Here is a 20271-nt window from a genome sequence, read left to right as displayed (position 1 = left end):
TGACTCAATAATGCTATAAAATAAAATATCAAGACATAATGATTGCCTTAATGAGTATCTAAATATGAACACATAATGAAGTCATATCTAAATCATAGAATATCAAGACACAATGAGTATCTAAATTAAGCGGCCTCTCACTAAAATGCCACATCCCACTACAATCTGCAGGAGGGGCTACATTATTCAGGACAGAGTAGCCTTAGTGATATTCACCAGATTTCACATTCTGTGCAGATCTCTACTCTTTTTGTCATGGATACTTTTGTCATGAATGTTGCCATTTTGAATCAACTCATGTGTGCAGGTAATCATGTAAGTGATGTGAGTAAGAAAGGTGATTCAAACAAGCCTTCATAGCCTTATCTCATTGGCTGGTGTTGGCGGTAGCAGCCATAGACTTCTAAGCCTGCGCGTGTGCAGATTCCTGGAATAGGTCCTGCGATATAGGAACCAGGCCTGCATCAGACTGTCTGTGACTGACTGTCAGATGCCAGTTTGGGTGCCGGAAGGGGACAGCAATGGTCTCTGTTTGTAAAAACGATGGTGTGTTGCTGCCATTCATGGGGAGGGAATAGGCCAGGGATCTTAGTTTTTGGATGGAGATTTCCTAGTCTCTGCGACATATGGCTTCTGCATTCCCATGGGTGCCGTAAGCCACCCGAAGGCGTATCAGTGATCTGTTTCCTGCATCCTAAGACGCACTTTGGATCACTACTGCAGCAGGGGGAATCTACTTGTAATAGACGCCTTCTGCTGCTGCATTTACACACAGCGCTATCGCTGCTGCTTCTGTCCATATCTGAAATAGCCCCCCGATCCTGTTCAAAGCCATGCTTGGTAATGCTTAGTCTGCAGTTACAGACTTCTGAGCCTGCTCATAGCTTTGAATATATTTGAATCACCTGATACCTGATCTGTATGTTAATGTCTTATTTCCCTGCCACAACCTCTGCTGATGGAATGGACTTGTTGTAGCATTGCTAATGCAAATTTGTGAGCAATAGTTACTGTAAATATAAATACTGTACTAAAAGGATGAATGCTTCCATAATTGGGAAATTAGGTATGTATTCTGTGCCGATGAAAGAGCTGTCTGGGATGCCGTTCATTTAACCAAAGGGGGTTAAATATTTAATGCATGAATTGAGAGCAATGTACTGGTGAAATCTGTCAAACTCGGGGCTGGTCAGATATTTATGCAATGTGCCAATTGCATTTAAAGAAAAAGGGACACATATGAGTTGTTGACATGAATGGTGTCAACAGTTTAATTTAGAGATGTGCAGGTTCGGATTTACCCGGAACTCAAAACGGGATCTTATTGGCAATCGGCTGTCACATGATTTGGAGTCAAAACATGTGACAGCCAATTGCCAATGAGTAAATCCGGAAAAATCTGAGTAAATCCGAACCTGCACATCTCTAGTTTAAATCTCAACATCATTGTCAATGGGATAATATTGCCACAGCTATTATATTATTTAAAGCGTTGTAACAATGTCAATACTAGGGGTGAGATTTATTAGGATGAGAGATTCAGAAAGTGAGAGATTTTGTGAGAAATCTCCAGGTTTTTTAAAGCGGCAATCATTTACACAGCAAAATCAAACTGATATTGCCGTGTAAATGATTGCAGCTTTAAAAAAACTGGAGATTTCTCACAAAATCTCTCACTTTCTGAATCTCTCATCCTATTAAATCTCACCCTATGTTTCACAAGTAAAAATCATGTTTATAAGATATAATGCTGGTTAAAATGCTTTAAATAACATTATATCCATGCCTGCATTGTCCTGACAACATAATGCTATTGGCAAGAGTTGTACGCAAATCCAATTTTTTGCAGTTTAGCAACTATAGGCCGACTGCACATGCGTCTGAGTTGTATTGTGTTTAACATAGCAAAGGACTTAGGATGGTGGCTGCAGAGAGGATTTATTTGCAAAGTAACTGACAGGGAGCGTATGCGGAGATAATGTGGAGTGGCAGCCATGCTGCTAGCAATCCTGACAAAAGTTTGTGGCTATGCGCTGGATATACCTTGTGTGTGTTAATAATAATAATGATATTTATATAGTTAAAAATATATATTTTACTATTGAGAGCTGCAGTGAGATGTGGGTACTTATCCACATACAGAAATTGTCAAAAATAGAAACGAGGACACTGCGCTAAAATAGTAAAACACAATTTATTACTTAAATCATACAAATATGATAAAACGACAATTATACACAATACAAATATTTGTATTGTATTGTGTATAACTGTTGTTTTATCATATTTCTATGATTTAAGTACTAAATTGTGCTTTACTATTTTAGCGCAGTGTCCTCGTTTCTATGCTAGCAATCCCGCATTTGCATTCAGCCACTACAATTCACAGAGGCTCTGGTGGGTGACTCAATATAAATCCAGACTCTGCAAAATGTGCATATTTTCACCCAGGCGCTGCCTACACATTTATAATGTCTTATTATTCTAATTACTCTGTATTCTGTATATGTATAAATGTGTTTTGTGTTTAGAATATGGCTTGTAACACAGTGGTTTCCAACCTGGGGTACTTGTACCCCTGGGATTACCCACGTAGCGATATTTGCGATTCCATCTGCAGCATCATTGAGGTCTTCTCATGCTTTTGCCCGACCAGCTATCCACAGGAAGCTACCTGCGCTGCCCTGCTCAATGGTCATCTGCCCGCGCTTACAGAGGTGGGGGGAAGCAGCAGCATTAATCCTACAGCAGGGTTGCCGACTTTATTATTCTCCTCTCAGGGAGAAGCCCGAAGAGGAGAGTTTCAGCAGCCGCTCAGAGGGCGGGGCTTAAGAGAGACATCACTAAGCCCCGCCCCCATGATGGTAAATCAGCGAATTCACGGCTCTCCGTGGAGGGGGCGGGGCTAAAATGACACAATTGTGCCGTTTTAGCTCCGCCCCCTCCTCTGAGACCCGAGGATTGCGGCATTTTAATGCCGCGATCCGGGGGACAGCGGGGGTCCCCCCTGAATCCGGGAGGGTTGCCCACCCTTCCGGGGGGCCGGGAGGTGGACCCAATTTTCGGAAGACTCCCGGAAATTCCGGGAGGGTCGGCAACCCTGTCCTACAGGCATTATCGGGAACTCTGGAAACAGTAAACAGCCGACGACCTACACAGAGGGACCCAATTCCTGACGCACACTACTCCTTAATATAAGGACACGCATACTGCTCACTTCCACTACAGTCAGCCAAGTACTGCCAAGTACTGTGGATTTTTCAAATTGAGAGGAAGGGTACTCATAAATCAAAAACCTAATCAAGGGGTACTGGAGGGAAAAAAGGTTGGGAACCACTGGTGTAACAGAATGTAATGCAATGTGCACATCTCCCCCAAGGTGTTTACCAATAAGGCACATGGGCGTGGCATACTGCCCCCAAATAAGTAACAGCTGTTACCTTTTCTTTCTTTGCTAGAAAGAATAGTACATCATCATATATTTCTTTGCGATCTCGCTCTGGAACAACCGACCAAACTTCTTGTTCCCCAAACATCTGTTCGGCTTTCCTACAGAAAACAAAATATTTGCATATTTCATGAGCTGCATGTTCTGGGCAAAAAAGTGCGATAATGTGCGATTTTTAGTCATGAAAATGTGCGATTTTAATCATGAAAATCTGCGAATTTGAGGAAAATACACTTTCAGACAATCAGGGCTGAGCTATGTATCTCCATAGAGACGCATCAAGCCAACCACGCTAATAGCTGTGATACTACACAAGTACCACATTCTTTTTACAGGCGGACTACAAGTCTCATCGGGCCCATTAATGCCTTGCATGCTGGCACTTGTAGTTCACCTGTATAAAGCAATGTTATGTATGAATGGTTTTACACTATTAGGCCGGCGTCCAATGGCCAGAGACGCCGGTGACAGCCCCAGGCTTCAGCCCTGGACAGGTGAAGCCTGGGGGGGGCCTTTATTGGAGGGATCCCCACTCCCCCAAGTTCCCTGTCCAAGGCTGACCAGCCATGGTGCTCATGGTACGGCCGGGGGACCTTATGTAAAAAGTGTCCCCCGGCTGTGGCATGACACCGCGGGCTGTTGGAGCCTGGTGCTGGTTTCAAAATACAGATTTTTGTATTTTTGGAACCAGGTCCGGCTCAATGAGGTCTGCATGTGTGGGGATCTTTAGTAAAATTTTCCCGTTTTCACATCTCATTAAATATGTGCCTTGTATACCTTATAATGGGAAACGAGTTCTGGATGCGAGTTCCGGCGTTACTAAAAATCGCATCTTCAGAATGTGCGCATTCGTGGCAAAATGCGCGTTTTTTTTACGCTTTTAGCATCTCATTAAAAATGCGATTTAGGAAAAACATGCGATTTCAGCCATTTTTGACTGTTTTTGCATCTCGTTAAATGTCACCCTTTATGTTTTCACTATACTAGAACACTAGACTTTATAGTCAAAATTGACCTTCCTCCACAGTCTATTTTTTATTGTGATGCCGATCACATGCACATTGGCATTGCAAGGTGTATACTTGTGCAACTTGTGCTAACATTTCTTCTGATTGAATATATAGTCAAACCACACTGTGTGTATGCACCTTTAGAATGAATATGTAAACAATGCAATAGAGAAGCCCTGATTCCAATTTGTACGTATTGCACATCTGCAGGGAAGTGGCTGTGCCATATCAGACAACTAAAATTCAAATGTACAGGAGGTATCTGTCGGAAATAGAGGTCTTCTGCCAGCATCTGCGATCCAAGTCCTGTGTCTACATAGGCAAAATCGGATCCTCCAGTCCCAGGGTTTCAAGTTTGAAATGCGGATTTCATCCCTTGATATGGAGATCCCTACTAAAGGACCCCCAATGACAGAGGATGGTACAGCCCTGGGAACCGAATCTGAACCCTGCAACGGGATACATACAGATGTTTGGCGGTCAGGATACCGGCGGTTAATATACCAATGCTGGCATCCTGGAGGAGGGAATCCTGACAGCGGTCAGTTAAGTTTACTTAACCTCCCTATGCCCCCTCCAACAATAACACTTCCTTGCTGAAGCCTAACTCCCCACATTCTGACCATAACTCTTCCTGCTAGTGCCTAAACCTGACCCCCGTACGCCGCCGCCTAACCCTGCATCTTGATCCTTTTGAGGTTCCACTGGCAGCCTTCTGACGGCATTCAGGCATTTTTGTTGGCTACAACCTGGTAGAGGCTAGAGGCAGCTAACTAATTTCTAATCAGTGTAGCAAAGTAAGCCCTGAGGTTGTGCGTTCAATTCCTGACTAAAGCACTATAAGGTCAGATCTGATCGCAGTACAAATTTGTTTGGAAAATGGGCAAAACCATGTGCACTGCAGGTGGGGCAGATGTAACATGTGCAGAAAGAGTTAGATTTGGTTGGGGTGTGTTGAAACTGAAATCTAAATTGCAGTGTAAAAATAATGCAGCCAGTATTTACCCTGCACAGAAACAAAATAACACACACAAATCTAACTCTCTCTGCACATGTTACATCTGCCCCACCTGCAGTGCACATGGTTTTGCCCATTTTCCAAAACAAATTTGTACTGAGCTCAGATCTGAATAAGACCCCATGTGTGGAGTTTAAGTAGTTTACTCTGGGATTAAGTGGTTTCCTCTGAGTACTCCACTTTATTAATAAATAATAAATAAAGAAATAAAATAAGAAAGAATTATAAATCAGTTTTTCAATGAGGACAACTGAATGCTGCCAAACTCATATGACTCCAACAGCGGTTCCTGCACAAGGGCCAAAAGCTGCCAGTGGACCTGATTCAGAGAGGATGCAGTTAGCATAGCCGCAGCAGCTGTGCTACAGTATACAAAAGCAGTGGGAGGAGTGAACATCTGTCATCTATAAACCCTCAGGATAACGGGGACATTTGCTGAAGCCAGTGAGGCTGCATCTAAGAAGTTCCCATTTTCTATAATACTGTCTCTCACCCTTCCTTAATGCCCTCAGTATATCCAGGGCCGGCGCTACCCACTCAGCAGCTCCTGCAAAGCAGGGAGGCGCCATGCTGAAAAGGCGCTGTCTCCCTCCCTGCTCTGCTAAAGCTGCCTCAGCCCTCACTGTCCCTGCCTCCTGCACGCCGCCCGCAGCGCCTGTCTGACAGCGGGCGGCAATATGGAGAGGTTGAGCAGCTCCCTGCACAGCGCACACACTGTTCTCCTCCTGCGACCTGCCCCCTCTTCCTCACGGACACTTGCGCTGAGGTATGTAGCGCTGTCTCTGAATGCCTGGATGACATGTCATGTCCGGATCCGCCCCCTTCCCATTGCTCCCTGCGCCTGTCAGCTGTCAATCAAATGACGAACAGGCAGCAGCGCCGCCTCCCCTTCCTTACCTCTTCTCAGTGTGCTGTGCCAGTGCCATTGCCAGTCCTCTCCTCCCCGCTTCTTCCATCTCCTCATTCTCTCCCCTCCTTTCCCCCTCAGTCACGATTGCTGCACACTTTTTGTACTGCTTTCAGATCGCATCGCACACACATTGCATGCATGCCGTGTGATGCCATCTAGCCCATAATGCAGGGGTGGCCAAACCTGTCCTCAAGATCTACCAACGGTCCATGTTTTCCAGCAACCTGTGGATCTATAGTAGGAATGAGTGCAGCAGGTTTGAAAATGTGACAGTTCGTATTGACTACAGCTGTGTACCAGCTAGGTAACCTGAAAAACGTGGACCGTTGGTAGATCTCAAGGACCGGTTTGGCCACCCCTGCCATAATGTATGCGATTCTCGCAGCGTGTATGGCCACCTTTAGTGCCTGCAACATTTTGCAGACACAGCACTGAGATGGTGTATGCAAAATGTACAGTACATGTACATGCACCCGAGATCCTCCATAAAGTAGGATCGCACGTTGCATACACTCCCACAATCGGGCTGCAGCTTGTTGCAATGGCAATGTGAAAGGGTGCAAAATGTATGGTTTGCAGGAGGGCGCCGGACACCCTAGCACCGGCCCTGAGTATATCAATCACTCTATGGCTTTTGGGTCCCCATGCCTGACACTACAGACACGTTTCTGCACATGTGGAGTGTGTCTGCAAAGACATCACAGAGGTACAGTATGTAAAAGTAGAGTTTATGGACATAACTGAATGACAATTGATGCAATCCAAAATGATCCAATTGAAAGCACATTGAACATTATTGCACACAAGCAGCCCTCCTCATTTATCAACTAGCCTCCGAATCAGACATCACATTAACAAAGATATCCACAGCACTAAGCTATGAAAATGTCATCAGCATTGTCACAAGGGGCCTGATTCAGTCCTGTTCGCTAGGCTGCGTATGTTCGCAGCCTAGGTAAACGACAGCCGAACGCCCCCCCCACCCTCTTTGTATCAATATCCTCATAACTTGCAAGAGAATGTGTATGGTCGCACATCCACTCACATGTGTCCTCAAGACGGAGAAATCATTTGATGGTAGCTCACCATCGAATGATTTTTCCAGCCGTCTGTCTGAAAGTTAAGTGAATACTTTTTTCAGATGGCCGGTGTAGTCCGAATTTGGGGCAGGCGCAGATGTCATGTTACATTAGCCCCCCGCCCCAAGCAGGCATCTCCATGCGTTTTTATGGGGACACCCATAGTACGCTGGGCATTCCCCTGCTCCCGCCCCTGGCCTTTCCCTTACTGAGCGAGTCTGATATTTGCCAAAGGCGTTCGCTCCTGGGGAAGGAGCCTAATTTGGACCAAAAGGAACGGACGTATCTGAATTGGACCCAATATATCAATTTCATGGTTTCCAAACCTGCAAGCGTTCCCTGAAAACTCACCTCGTCAGGCCAGCTGATCAGAGTCCAGAACTGCCCTTGTTACTTTCATAAAACTTCCCCACCCAATCACATCCTTACTTTACAGCACAAACATGCTCACTTATTTGCCCTCTTATTTTCCTCCTGACCCCTGGCTTACTTTGCTGGGTGACCATATCATTCAGGCCATCAAGAACCATTGCAATCTGGTGGACCATTATGTAATACAGAATACCTACTCTTGTGTATCAATGTCTATTTCATTGATGATTTTAGGCTTGCGAGCATTGGCCCTCTTACCATTTGACTGTCTGTAACTGTAACCAGTTTGTTTTATCACTCTTTTAGATTGTAAAGCGCAACGAAACCTGCTGCGCTGTATAAGAAACAGTTAATAAATGGTTTCTGTATTTATTTATTTATTTCCAGTTTCTTATATAGCGCAGCAGATTCCGTTGCGCTTTACAATAGTAGACAGTGATAAAACAAACTGGGTGACAACAGACAGACTTGGAGGTAGGAGAGCCCTGTATTTGCTTATTAGTAACTAAAATGTTGTTTGTATCATATATCATTTGCCAGGATGCCCCTCTCCATGCTGTATGTTGCATATTGTTACATGGATAAAGTGGGCCCTCACTAGAGTTGCTCGGATGGGCCCACAGAACCGCAGCACAGTACCTGTACCGAGTAGTTGAGGTCATCCTCTCATGTTGCTCTAAGAAACGCTGCAGCTTCTCTTTAGCTTCCTTGGCCCTGAGTCTGGTTTCCTCCTTTTCCTCCTTCTCGCGCTGTGACTTGTAAGCATTGAACGCCTGTTTCTTCTCACTCAGCTTGGGCAGGGTGCTGCAGGAATATAAAGACAGAGCAGCAAGCAGGAATAAAAAGTGTGCTGCATTTCCATAAGTTCCTTAAAATCAGAACAGTGGGTGTACCCTTCTGGGAGCACAGACCGAAGGAAGTTACACAATGGTTTATACTTCCATTAGATGTACGTATGTGGGTAATTCATTGATGTATCACTGATAAAGGCAAAAAAGTGACTGCAACTACTAGTTTTTATATAAAGTTTTTTTTGCTTACATAGGCGAAACAAGATGAAATGAACCTGGGTCGCTCGACCCGGTTTAACTGTTCACACTGCACAGCAACCTGGGTCAGACCTGGGTTTAACCCTTCTTTTAACCCGAATCGGAATGCTAGGTTGCTGGACCTGGGTAATTTGAAAAGGCCCCTTCACGTTGCATGTTGAACCGGCAACAACCTGGGTCGGACCTGGGTTATTTGTGCGATGTTAAAGGGGTATTAGTGGTTGATATCCAGGCTGCTGTGGCAGGGATTAAATAATCTGGAACAATGGGAGACTGTGCCAGGATTGTGCATCATCTGTACACTTTAGTCATGCTGAATGCCTTACAAGATCTGTTACTATTTAATCTCATTCATCTCGAGTATGAAGAACCCAATTGGCCCTGCACGCTTCCAGAAAGAATTTCCACGGGAGGCGTTCTGGGCACTCAGGCGTCTGCAGATTCCACATCTGTAACATGGATAACATTTTTGAAAACTCAAACCAGCATTTTTACTGGCTCCAAACATGGATGGTGCCCATTGGTGACAGCACTTGCCCTACGACAAGCACTACAGTCTTCCTGGAGGGAGCATAGCCACCACACAGACAGGGATTGGTTCTAAATCCCGGCGGTCAGAATCCCGGCATTTAAAATCCCGACCGATTAAATCCCGTCAAGGGACGTGCAGCGGGCCCTGGTGCCTCGCTCTGCTCGGCACACTAATTTATTCTCCCCCTATGGGTGTCGTGGACACCCACAGAGGGAGAAAGTGTAGGGATTTCGGCATCGGGATTTTGAATGCCGGGATTTCGACCGCCGGGATTGTAACTGCATCCCCACAGACATACTGGCCAAGCACATGGAGGTGATTAGGATAGCTAAGAGTCCAGTTTACCCATTTTATGGACAAAAGAGGACATCTACACTCCAGGGACTTCTGAGGCTGTCCCACAAAGAACAATAGCAAATAATATATAAAAAAAACCTGCCTGTGCTCACCTTCTATGCAGAGTAAGGGTAGTTGTGTAGGTACTGTCTCCTAGGGGTAAACCTAAGCCACTATCTGTGTCCCTTTAGTACCAACAGGGAAACCACTATTAAAATCTATGAAGGATTAAAATTTTAGGAATATGGACACAAAGGGGGTTATTCTAGTTCATTCTTTCTGACAAAATCCTTCTTAGATGGACAAAACCATGTGCACTGCAGAGGGGCAGATGTAACTTGTGCAGAGAGAATTAGAGATTTGGGTGGGGTTTTTCTTCAAAGTGAGATCTATATTGCAGTGTAAAATAAAGCAGTCAGTATTTACCCTGCACAGAAACAAAATAACTCACCCAAATCTAATTCTCTCTGCACATGTTACATCTGCCCCCCCCCCAGCAGTGCACATGGTTTTGTCCATCTAAGAAGGATTTTGTCAGAAAGAATGAACTAGAATAAACCCCAAAGTTCTTACCTGTATCGTGGATCATTTATAATCATTTTCATTGCTTGCTCCCAGGATGCATTAGAAGGAACACCCTGCAACAATTAGCAAGTCATTTAATATATTATATATACTGTAATTCCTGATTCATGAATTTAAAATAAAATTGACTTACAAGTAAGAATAATGTCATTAATAATAGTAATAATAATTTTATTTATATAGCACTCTTTCTCCAATAGAACGTAAGACACTTAACATATACACTGAAAATAATACAGTACAGGAAAAATAGTGCAGAAAAGCTTTTTATAAAATACAGAAAGCATGGAGATACTAAAGGAATAATTTAGGAAATGCTTGAGTAAACAGGAAAGTATTGAGTCTGTTTTTCAAGGATTCTAAAGTGAGTGCCACCTGAAACTGTGCAGGAAAGGGAGTTCTATAGATTCATAGCCGCGTGGCTAAAAGCTCAACCACCAGATGAATTATGGGAGATTCTAGGTATTTCTAAAAGTCCTTCATCTACAGATCACATTAATCAAGCAGGGCAGTTGAAATTAGAAGATGCTTCAAGTAGCTTGGGCCCTAGTCATGTAGCCAATCTTGAACACGATTCATAATATTACAGGCAGCCGTTAGAGGCAGTAGAGAATGGGTGTTATGTGGCTGGAAAGGGGCTGGTTGGTTAAAAGCCCAGCAGCTGCATTTTCTACTAGCTGTAAGCAATGCAATTATTTTGCTGGGAGACCAATGTAGAGGGCATTGCAGCAGCTTTTGGCATATCTTCAGAAGTTCTTAATTCGGGTGTGGTATAGCACACAGATAGTCGGCATTATGACAGTCATTAGCCCGACGTCAGAATCCCAACTGCCCAGACTCAGACAGCGGGGGGAGCGCAACGAAGCCCCTTGCAGGCTCGCTGCAGTCGCCACGCTGCAGTTACAGTGGCTTGCTGCGCTCGCCACCTATTCTATTCTCACTCTATGGGGGTCATGGACCCCCATGAGGGAGAATAGCCATTGGCCGTCGGGATCCCGAGTGTCGGGGTTTTAACAGTTGGGATTCCGACGTCAGTGTAATGACTGTCGGAATACCGACTGTCTGTCATCCAGCACCCCTTAATTATTATGTTCATCAGATGAAAGAATGGGGATTTGACTGTGGCTGATATCTTATGTTCAAGTGTTAAACCACCATCCAGGACAATGCCAAGATTTTGCACATTATACTGTAGGTGTTTTCTAATTTGGAACCTCCTAGAGTAAGTGCAGTTGTTTGGCTCTGTTGCAGTCTTGGCCTTTGAGGTTGAGGTCCTATGATAGCGATCTCTTTTTCATCAGAATTCAGTCGCAGCCATTTAGGGATGTTATTGGGTTCTCAGTACCCAGAGTAAAGGACAAGTACAGTTGTGTATCATCTGCACAGCAGTGGTAGACAAGGCCATGGCACCTGATTATTTCACCCATTGGTAGCATGCATACTGCAAAAAATCATAGGCAATCGTATAAAACCTTGCCGGATAGCACATGGTAGTGGCACTGGGGATGATGAGTATACTCCAGATGAAACTCTGTGACCTGCTAGTAAGACATATTTTGAACCAACTTAGAACTGTGCCGTCCAGTTCAAATGTCATAGGTTGTCAGGTTCCAGTTGATTTGCAACCACTTTTTCAATAACCTTTCCTTGAAAAGCAAGGTTTGATACCGGTCTGTAGTTGGTCACGATGTCAGGATCTAAATCACTGTCACTTACCAATTTTTAATAATGAAACTTTACGAAAATGTATGTTTGTTTAATTCGTTTTCTTGTATGACACAGAGCCTTAATAGTATCTTTTTTGGAAAAAAAAGAGGTCTAACAACTGCTAGCTTTATGGGGTTCAGGAAAAATGCATTTCTGCAAAGAGCATTGAACTATTTTTTGCAAATACAGGGACATTTATATCCATACACTCTATTCGAAGCTGGGTGGAGGTAGGGTCCAGATCAAATGTTGTTCGAAGCAAAGTTCAGGCATTTTCAGCTATGTTCTTTACATCCATTGGGTCAAAGCTGGTCTGTGAAGGCAGGGCATACGGTCATTTGGTCTACTGCATGTTGGTCGACAAGCATTAGCTTGACACCACTAGGTCGACATGAGTCTATGTCGACATGGGTCAAAGTAGACATGGGTCTAGGTCGACATGGCTTTAGGTCGACAGGTCATTAGGTGGACACAAGCATTAGGTTCACAGTGTCTAGATCAACAGTCAAAAGGTCGACATGGGGGTTTTCACTGTTTTTTGAGCCGACATGTGCTGACAGGCGGTATTTCATGCCCTACCATCCACTAGGGTGTGGTGGAAGAATAAAATAGTGTCCCTGAAGCATTGCGAGGGAAGCGAGCAATGCAAGGGGATGCAGTGCACTTGAAACTGTGTCGAAATTCGGGTAAAAAAACAGTGAAAAACCCCATGTCGACATTTTGACTGTCAACCTAGACATTGTGGACCTAATGCTTGTGTCGACCTAAAGCCATGTCGACCTAGACCCATGTCGGCCTTGTCCCATGTCGACCTAGTGGTGTCGACCATCTAGCTGTAGACAAAATGATCCCAGCCCGAAGGCAGGTGGCTTACATTGGCAAGCTTGGCAATTTGGCACTCCTTTGATGGCAATGTGGAGATTCCATCCGGGATGGCGGATGCTTTATTTGCATAGAAGTTTGTGAACTCTTTGCATCCTTCCAGGGAGATTGTTTCATCAGGCTGCAGGCATGCTTTATATTTTTGTATTCACAATCTGACCTGATGCTATATTTATATAATGGGTACCTATCGAAGCCCACTAAGATTTGTGTTATGGTATACTGCTTATCAATATGTGTAATGATTATTATGCTGACTCACATTTGCCAGTGGTGCTTTTGCTTCATTAAAATAATGTTTATACTGGCTATATGTGTGTAACGTCCACTGGGCTATTGCCCTACTTCTAATGTTACAGTTTATTTGGTATGTAATTTGATATATGTGATAGAGGGACTGTTAATTATTTGGTTCTGCTATGGGGGAGGGCTTGGTCGGACTGGCGTTCTGGCTTTTTATTGTACAGTTATTCCTATGCTAGTTATTAAAATATCCTACTATTGGTGGAAGGGACAGGTTCCCCACAGATGATTATACTTTATAACTATTACCGAGCCATTGCCCTAGTTAGTCCATCCGCTTATTATCCGTCCATTATATGGGGGGGGGGGGGGTTTAGATAGATACTGTAGTGTAAGGGGTGGGAGAAAGGGGTGCCTCTACTTTCTTGACTCTGTTCAATGAATGCTATGAATTCGGGAAGCTCCCGGCATCGATGTCCGAGGCTCTTATAACAGTTATTCCAAAGAAAGACAAAAATCCTCGAGTAGTGGAGTCTTATCGACCCATATCGTTGCTGACCAACGATGTAAAGGTGCTGGCCAAGGTCCTCGCAAATAGATTAAATCTGGCCCTGCCTGATGTAATTCATAGTGACCAGGCAGGCTTTATGCCAGGAAGGTCTACTACTACGAATTTAAGAAGGCTGTCACTCCATATTCAGGCTCATCGGGAGGGACTACGGGATGAGGCCGTGATCTCCCTCGATGCGGCTAAGGCCTTTGACACCATAGAGTGGATATACCTATGGGAGGCAATGAAATGGATAGGGATCGGACCAGTTTTCATTAGGTGGATAAAGATGTTATATCAGCTACCCACTGCGAGGGTCTTGGTAAACGGCTTTGTATCGGATGGTTTTGGAATTACAAGAGGCACACGCCAGGGATGCCCACTATCACCAGGCCTATTTGCCTTGGCTGTTGAGCCACTGGCGTGCCTCATCAGGGACACCCCTCTTTTCCAGGGTATTAACATCGGTACCAAGGAGGAGCGAATAGCTTTGTATGCAGACGACCTTCTTCTGTTCGTACATAATCACTTGGAGGCAGTACCGGTGGTAATAGGGTTGGTTGAGAAGTTTGGTGGATATTCTGGCCTCAGGATCAACTGGGATAAATCCTTCATACTCCCCATGGAAGGTCCATGCCCACCCAATATGGTTATTCCTTCCCCAATCCGATGGGTCACGGAATTTCAATACCTGGGTATTAGAGTATCCCGAGATAGTAATAAGTTTATAAAATTGAACATTATTCCACAATTAGAGTTTATTAAATCAAAAATTACATCCTGGACCCGATTACCATTAACCGTTTCGGGTAGGGTTAATTTGGTTAAAATGGTGCTACAGCCAAGAATATTGTATGTCATACAGCACTCAACCCTCTACCTGCCCCGAAGGATATTTAAACAGATTGAGGGGCTTATCTCTTCTTTAATTTGGTCCAATAAGAGACCTAGAATAAAATTAAAGACATTGATGCGATCGAAAGACGAGGCAGGTCTGGGGTTAACAAATTTTTGGCTGTACTACCTCACAGGGCAGCTGGCTCATATTAAACTACTAATGCAGGGAGACCCTGGACAAAGTAGCTTCATAGAGTTGATTAGGAGCCTTTCCCCAGGTCATACCCCTACACAGCACTTTCTTAGTGGGAATCTGAAACGTAGTTGGCCACCAATTATGCAACAGCTGGTATATATTTGGAGGCAGTCGGAAAGGTTACTGGAAACAAGGGGAATAGACCCCGACACCCCACTCCATAATGCTAGAACTCTCCCGGAGTTAGAGAAACTCCAGATGACCAAGAAATGGTGTGAACAGGGTGTCCAGACGCTGGGTCAGATATTTGAAAACACACAACTTAAAAACTTTCAATTGCTAAAACTCGAGTTTTCTCTCCTCAATAAGTTTTTATTCAGCTATATTCAGCTACGTCATGCTTGCAGCGTTCAATTTAGTAACACTACCTATATACCAGAACTGTCCCGCACTAAGATAGTATTAAATCGTTGTCCTAATAGACACCAGGTCGCCTTCCTATATAGGGCACTTAATCAAGAATCCCAAAAAGATGAACTATTAGGTCTAAAAGATAAATGGGAGCAGGATATAGGTCCTATCTCTATGGAAGGGTGGCGACAGGCTCAGAATAACATTAAGCTAGCAACCTCACAAGTACGTCTGCAGCAAATTCAATTATATATTTTTCATCGTACATATATGACATCTGAGGTACTATGCAGGATTGGTGGTAGAGCCGATTCTAAATGCCCCAAATGCCTGTCCAATACAGGGACATACTGGCACTTAATGTGGACTTGCCCCAAGGTGATGCCATTTTGGCGCGCTGTTATCCAAGAACTTATATATAGGGGTATCCCTGAAGAATATTGCACACCACCAACCTGTATACTATCCATATTCTATACCGCACCAATTGATAGGTTTTTTAAACAATTTATTATTATAGCCTTTTCGGCGGCTAAGACCTGTATAGCCAGAAGGTGGCTGGCCAAAGAAAGCCCTGAGGTGGAGGCTTGGAGGTCTATGGTAAATGAGATCATGGCACATGAAAAGTTTGTCTATTTGGCTAGAGGTTCCGAACCGACTTTCCATAAGATTTGGAAATATTGGAAGGCCTGAACAGCGCTATCTTAAATACAATGTTTGCTTACAGATTATATTGAGTTTTTAATACTTCTAGTGGAAAGTTAGATAAGTATCAGCCTGCCTGGAACGGGTTAAGAGGGAAGGGGGGGTTATTAGGGAGAGGGGAGGGTAGTGTGATTTATGTGTTGTCTTGTATTGGTTCAACTATTCTCTGACGGTATTTACGGTTTGCGGGCAATACAGGGAGGGATAAGATAGAATATGGAATTAGGCCTTTCTGGTTTGCCTCCGATTCAGGTTATATTGGGGTCTTTCCCCATCGAATGTATGAAATAATTGTCTGTTCTGGAATGCACCAGATTAAATGTGAATCTCTGGGTGAGTTCCCCCCAGGCACAAAACACAGCACAGAAGGGGTATAACCAAATTAACCTTCTATCGGTAAAATTAATCGGGTCATGTTAAAGAACAGATCCAATGCAATTGGGTAATAATATATGTAATCAGTAAGGAAGATAAGATAAAATATATGGAATTAATTTAAACTTACCAGTATTTTAAGTGCTGTGTCGGTGGAGGTGGGCACCCGCCCCGGGATAAAAACAATAACCCTGTAACCAATCTTCTCCGCTACTAGTAAATACCGTAATTCTGTACTCTTCTTTTAACCTGTCATGTGTTTGTATGATATGTAATGTCCTTTTTTTATTCAAAATAAAAATAAAGTGGAAATTAAAAAAAAAAAAAAAAAAATAATGTTTATACTGGCTATATGTGTGTAACGTCCACTGGGCTATTGCCCTACTTCTAATGTTACAGTTTATTTGGTATGTAATTTGATATATGTGATAGAGGGACTGTTAATTATTTGGTTCTGCTATGGGGGAGGGCTTGGTCGGACTGGCGTTCTGGCTTTTTATTGTACAGTTATTCCTATGCTAGTTATTAAAATATCCTACTATTGGTGGAAGGGACAGGTTCCCCACAGATGATTATACTTTATAACTATTACCGAGCCATTGCCCTAGTTAGTCCATCCGCTTATTATCCGTCCATTATATGGGGGGGGGGGGGTTTAGATAGATACTGTAGTGTAAGGGGTGGGAGAAAGGGGTGAATTAGGTTTTTAGGCTAGTTTAGCTAATATAGCTGAAAGCCATTAATTTATCTCCTCTTAGTGATGGTTAGTATAGTTAGTTGGGGGGGGGGGGGCTGTTTGGGATCCAGGTATACCTTAGTTGGGGTTAGGTCATACAGGGTGGGGGGGGGTTAGGTCATACAGGGTGGGGGGGGGTTTGGGGAGGTTTTGTTTTTGGTCCTTTGGGGGGTAGTATATTTTAGATAGTGGGTTAATTTAGTTTGAACAGTGGTGTTTTTGATTGATGTCTGTTTAGTATGATAATCTGATGGTGCTCAATGATTATTAGAGAGATATGCTATTCCACATATATTTTCTTTCAAATTGCTGGTCGTGAACACCCGGATGGCGCCTCCGGGTGTTGGTGTCACTATCCTTGCTCTGGAGGGGTAATACCCGACATATTCTTATACCTATGTGCATGACTATGTATGAATACTTCTATGGTTCTCCCTAATGTATATGCTTACAGATACGCCATGTTTGCTAAAAGCACCATTTGTAGCACCACTGTCTATAATGTAATGTTTTGTTTGTTTTTTCGGCAAAATCAATAAAAATTACTTAATTAAATAAAAAATAAAAAAATAATGTTTATAACATAAGTCACTAATTATACTATTGGTTACATCATTCTAACTTGAAAAGTCATTTTAACTGTTAAATCTTACCTTTTCTTTTAGCAGGTCCTTAAATAACTGCTTTGCTTCTTCCTTGGTGCTCCAGTGATAAAATATTTTCTCTGGCTCCGTTCTACCTCCATCCTCCATTTGGAAGCTATCACTGCAAAACACGAAAAAGTAATCACAAACTACAATAGAACATGCATTTAGTCTTCCACAGAGGACACTGAGTACATTGCTGAATAAGTTGATATTGTACTACACAAATCAACATTTCAAAGATCAGTCACGAGGAAAAAAATCGAAGCAAATATAAAAATAGAAAGTAAGATTTTATAAAATACAGTAGTACAGAAAAAAACAATGTTTTTTTTCCCCTAAATCCTGTAAAGGAATGTGTAGTAACCAGGGGCGGATTGGGATGGATAACCAGCCCGAGAAATTTCTGGATGCAACCCTCATGGAGGCGGGTTCTATTGAGGGTGTGGGGTCAGTTGAAGGGGCGGGATTCCTCCTCATAGGACCTGCTTCTGAGTTGGACACAATTGTAGCCATACTTGTGTCTTTTCCTGCAGTTGTGTCTGTGACTTTATGCTAATTCTGTCATGGGTGGACAGTGAATTTAAAGCGGTTGGGAAAAAATGTTACATCTGCCCCCCCCCCCCTGCAGTGCACATGGTTTTGTCCATTTGAGAAGGAATTTGCCTTTATGAACCAGAAAAAGGGCCATAATTTGATTTACCCCTAAGGGGGGTTCAATCCCAGACACTTTTTCCACCGAGCGGAAATAGCACCCGTTTCTGGCATTATTTGGTCGAATGTCAATGGACCTATTTAATGTCAGGTTATTCCTTCCGACTGGCGAAACATATTCCGACGGTCGGTATGTCCCTTCCAGACGGGATTGAAAACTGAAGGGGGCGCTATTTCCACCCGGAATAGCGTCCGGGATTGAATACCCCGCTAAATATTTGTTTTCATTCTCTAAGACTAAAAGAAAAGTAATGGTTAGAGTAAAACTTTTTCCAGCGAGCAGTTTTTATGAATGTCCTTAATGCATTGCCTTCTGTGCTTTTTACTGATGTCATTATACTATGTGTTCTTAGGCCTGGGGCATGATACAGAGCTGGTGTCTGGATAGACCCAAATGCAAACAGGTATGGGTCATAGGCTTGACTGCATGAAGGTCAACCAATGAAGGTCAATAGGGCTTAGGTCAACACCTGAAATAGATCAACGTGACTAAGGTCGACACAAGCATTAGGTCAACAATGGGAAGGTCGACAGTCAAAAAGTTGTCATTAGCTTTTCAAGTTTTTTGTCTTAAATGTCAACAAAATCGACATGGACACCGCTGGGCTCACTATGCTTTCGGGCACACTATTTTATTCTCCCACCATGCCGTAGTGGATGGTGGGGTATGAAATACCGCCTGTCGGCACATGTCACCCCAGAACAAAAATGTGAAAAACTCATGTTGACCTTTTGACTGTCAACCTTCCCATTCTTGATCTAATGCTTGTGTCGACCTTTAGATCCTATCGGCCTTATCCACGTCAACCTATTTCAGGTGTCGACCTAAGCCCTATCGACCTTCAGTGGTCAACCTAATGACCGTATCCCATGCAGACAGAACAATGAATAATAAACAGAACTGCCTGACTACACAAAGGGAAGACAGAATGATCTGCATGCAGCCTACTGTACATTAATACGTCAATGTCACCTGAATCCTTCTTATTAGCAAATGTCACCATTTATTGTAAACCTCTCACACAAGACATGCATTTTCTGTCCTGAAGAAAATAAGTATCCAGAAACAGGATTAGGGACGGACATCGAATCGCGATGGTTCACTAGCATCAATGGTTTTTTTTTCGATGGTAGTGTTTTTACCATTCGATAGCGGCATTCCGATGTTTGTCGCCATCGAATGGTAAACATTCGATGGTCTTCTGATGGTCTCCCCCAGCCAGCCACGCTGCAGTATCATTTGCATAATCACATTCATTTTTTTTCTGTTGAATTCTTTTGATGCAATGGTCAGTGACCATTACATCAAAATGGCTGGGCTTCATTTGATGTCCATCCCTAAACAGGACAGTGAATAACTGTACTTTGCGTATTTCTATGGAAACTTGTTGAGAACAGATGAATAGCCAGACCTATTGATGATCTCTTTCTGGTAAGTGCTGGTATCGTCCTGTGAAGCCTCTGTTTCAGCTGTGTCAGTACTAGGCTCCGGTACATGGGGTTGTAAGACACTTATCTCCTCACTGGGTGCCATTTCAGCATCAGAAGAAGCTGCTGTAGAATGAGGACTGGAAGCAGCAGACTGACTTTTAGGATCAAGTCTGTAAAGAAAAACAGTGTCTGGTATAATGTCATAGTCTTTTATTCATCATTAATTATCAGGAACAGTTCACAAATATGTCAAAAATACCATTACCATTAGGTCAATATATAATTAATTTGCATTATTGAGGATTACACACATATTTTACATTCAAAGCAAATGCACAAATTTAAAAATTCTTCAGGCATTCCATTGTAAACTTTTGTAATGAGGGCCCTCATTAACTTCCCTCACAGTATGTTCCTAAGTTATTAACCCTTTCAGTGGCAAGTGAATTTGGCAAAATTGGTATGAAAGTGGCCAAGTAAACATTTTTATTCATCATAATG

At 43.2% G+C, this 20271-nt stretch overlaps 1 protein-coding gene across 7 annotated transcripts in view; it reads right to left on the bottom strand.

Annotated features, from left to right (window-relative positions):
* PRPF40B (pre-mRNA processing factor 40B) overlaps positions 1-20271 on the bottom strand; it is a 150823-nt gene that overhangs the window by 51230 nt on the left and 79322 nt on the right. For all 7 annotated transcript variants that reach the window (XM_083169029.1, XM_083169031.1, XM_083169028.1 and 4 more), the window contains 5 exons: positions 19752-19940; positions 17635-17746; positions 10328-10392; positions 8477-8641; positions 3441-3549 (listed from right to left, as the gene is read on the bottom strand). In XM_083169029.1, the coding sequence (XP_083025155.1) occupies positions 3441-3549; positions 8477-8641; positions 10328-10392; positions 17635-17746; positions 19752-19940 (640 nt within the window). The remainder of the gene's footprint in view (positions 1-3440; positions 3550-8476; positions 8642-10327; positions 10393-17634; positions 17747-19751; positions 19941-20271) is intronic.

This window comes from Crinia signifera, chromosome 2, assembly GCF_055691185.1.
Source record: "Crinia signifera chromosome 2, ASM5569118v1, whole genome shotgun sequence".
In the NCBI taxonomy this organism is placed as follows: domain Eukaryota; kingdom Metazoa; phylum Chordata; class Amphibia; order Anura; family Myobatrachidae; genus Crinia; species Crinia signifera.
The sequence above is the reverse complement of the archived record's forward strand: the minus strand, read 5'-3'. Positions and strand labels throughout refer to the sequence as shown.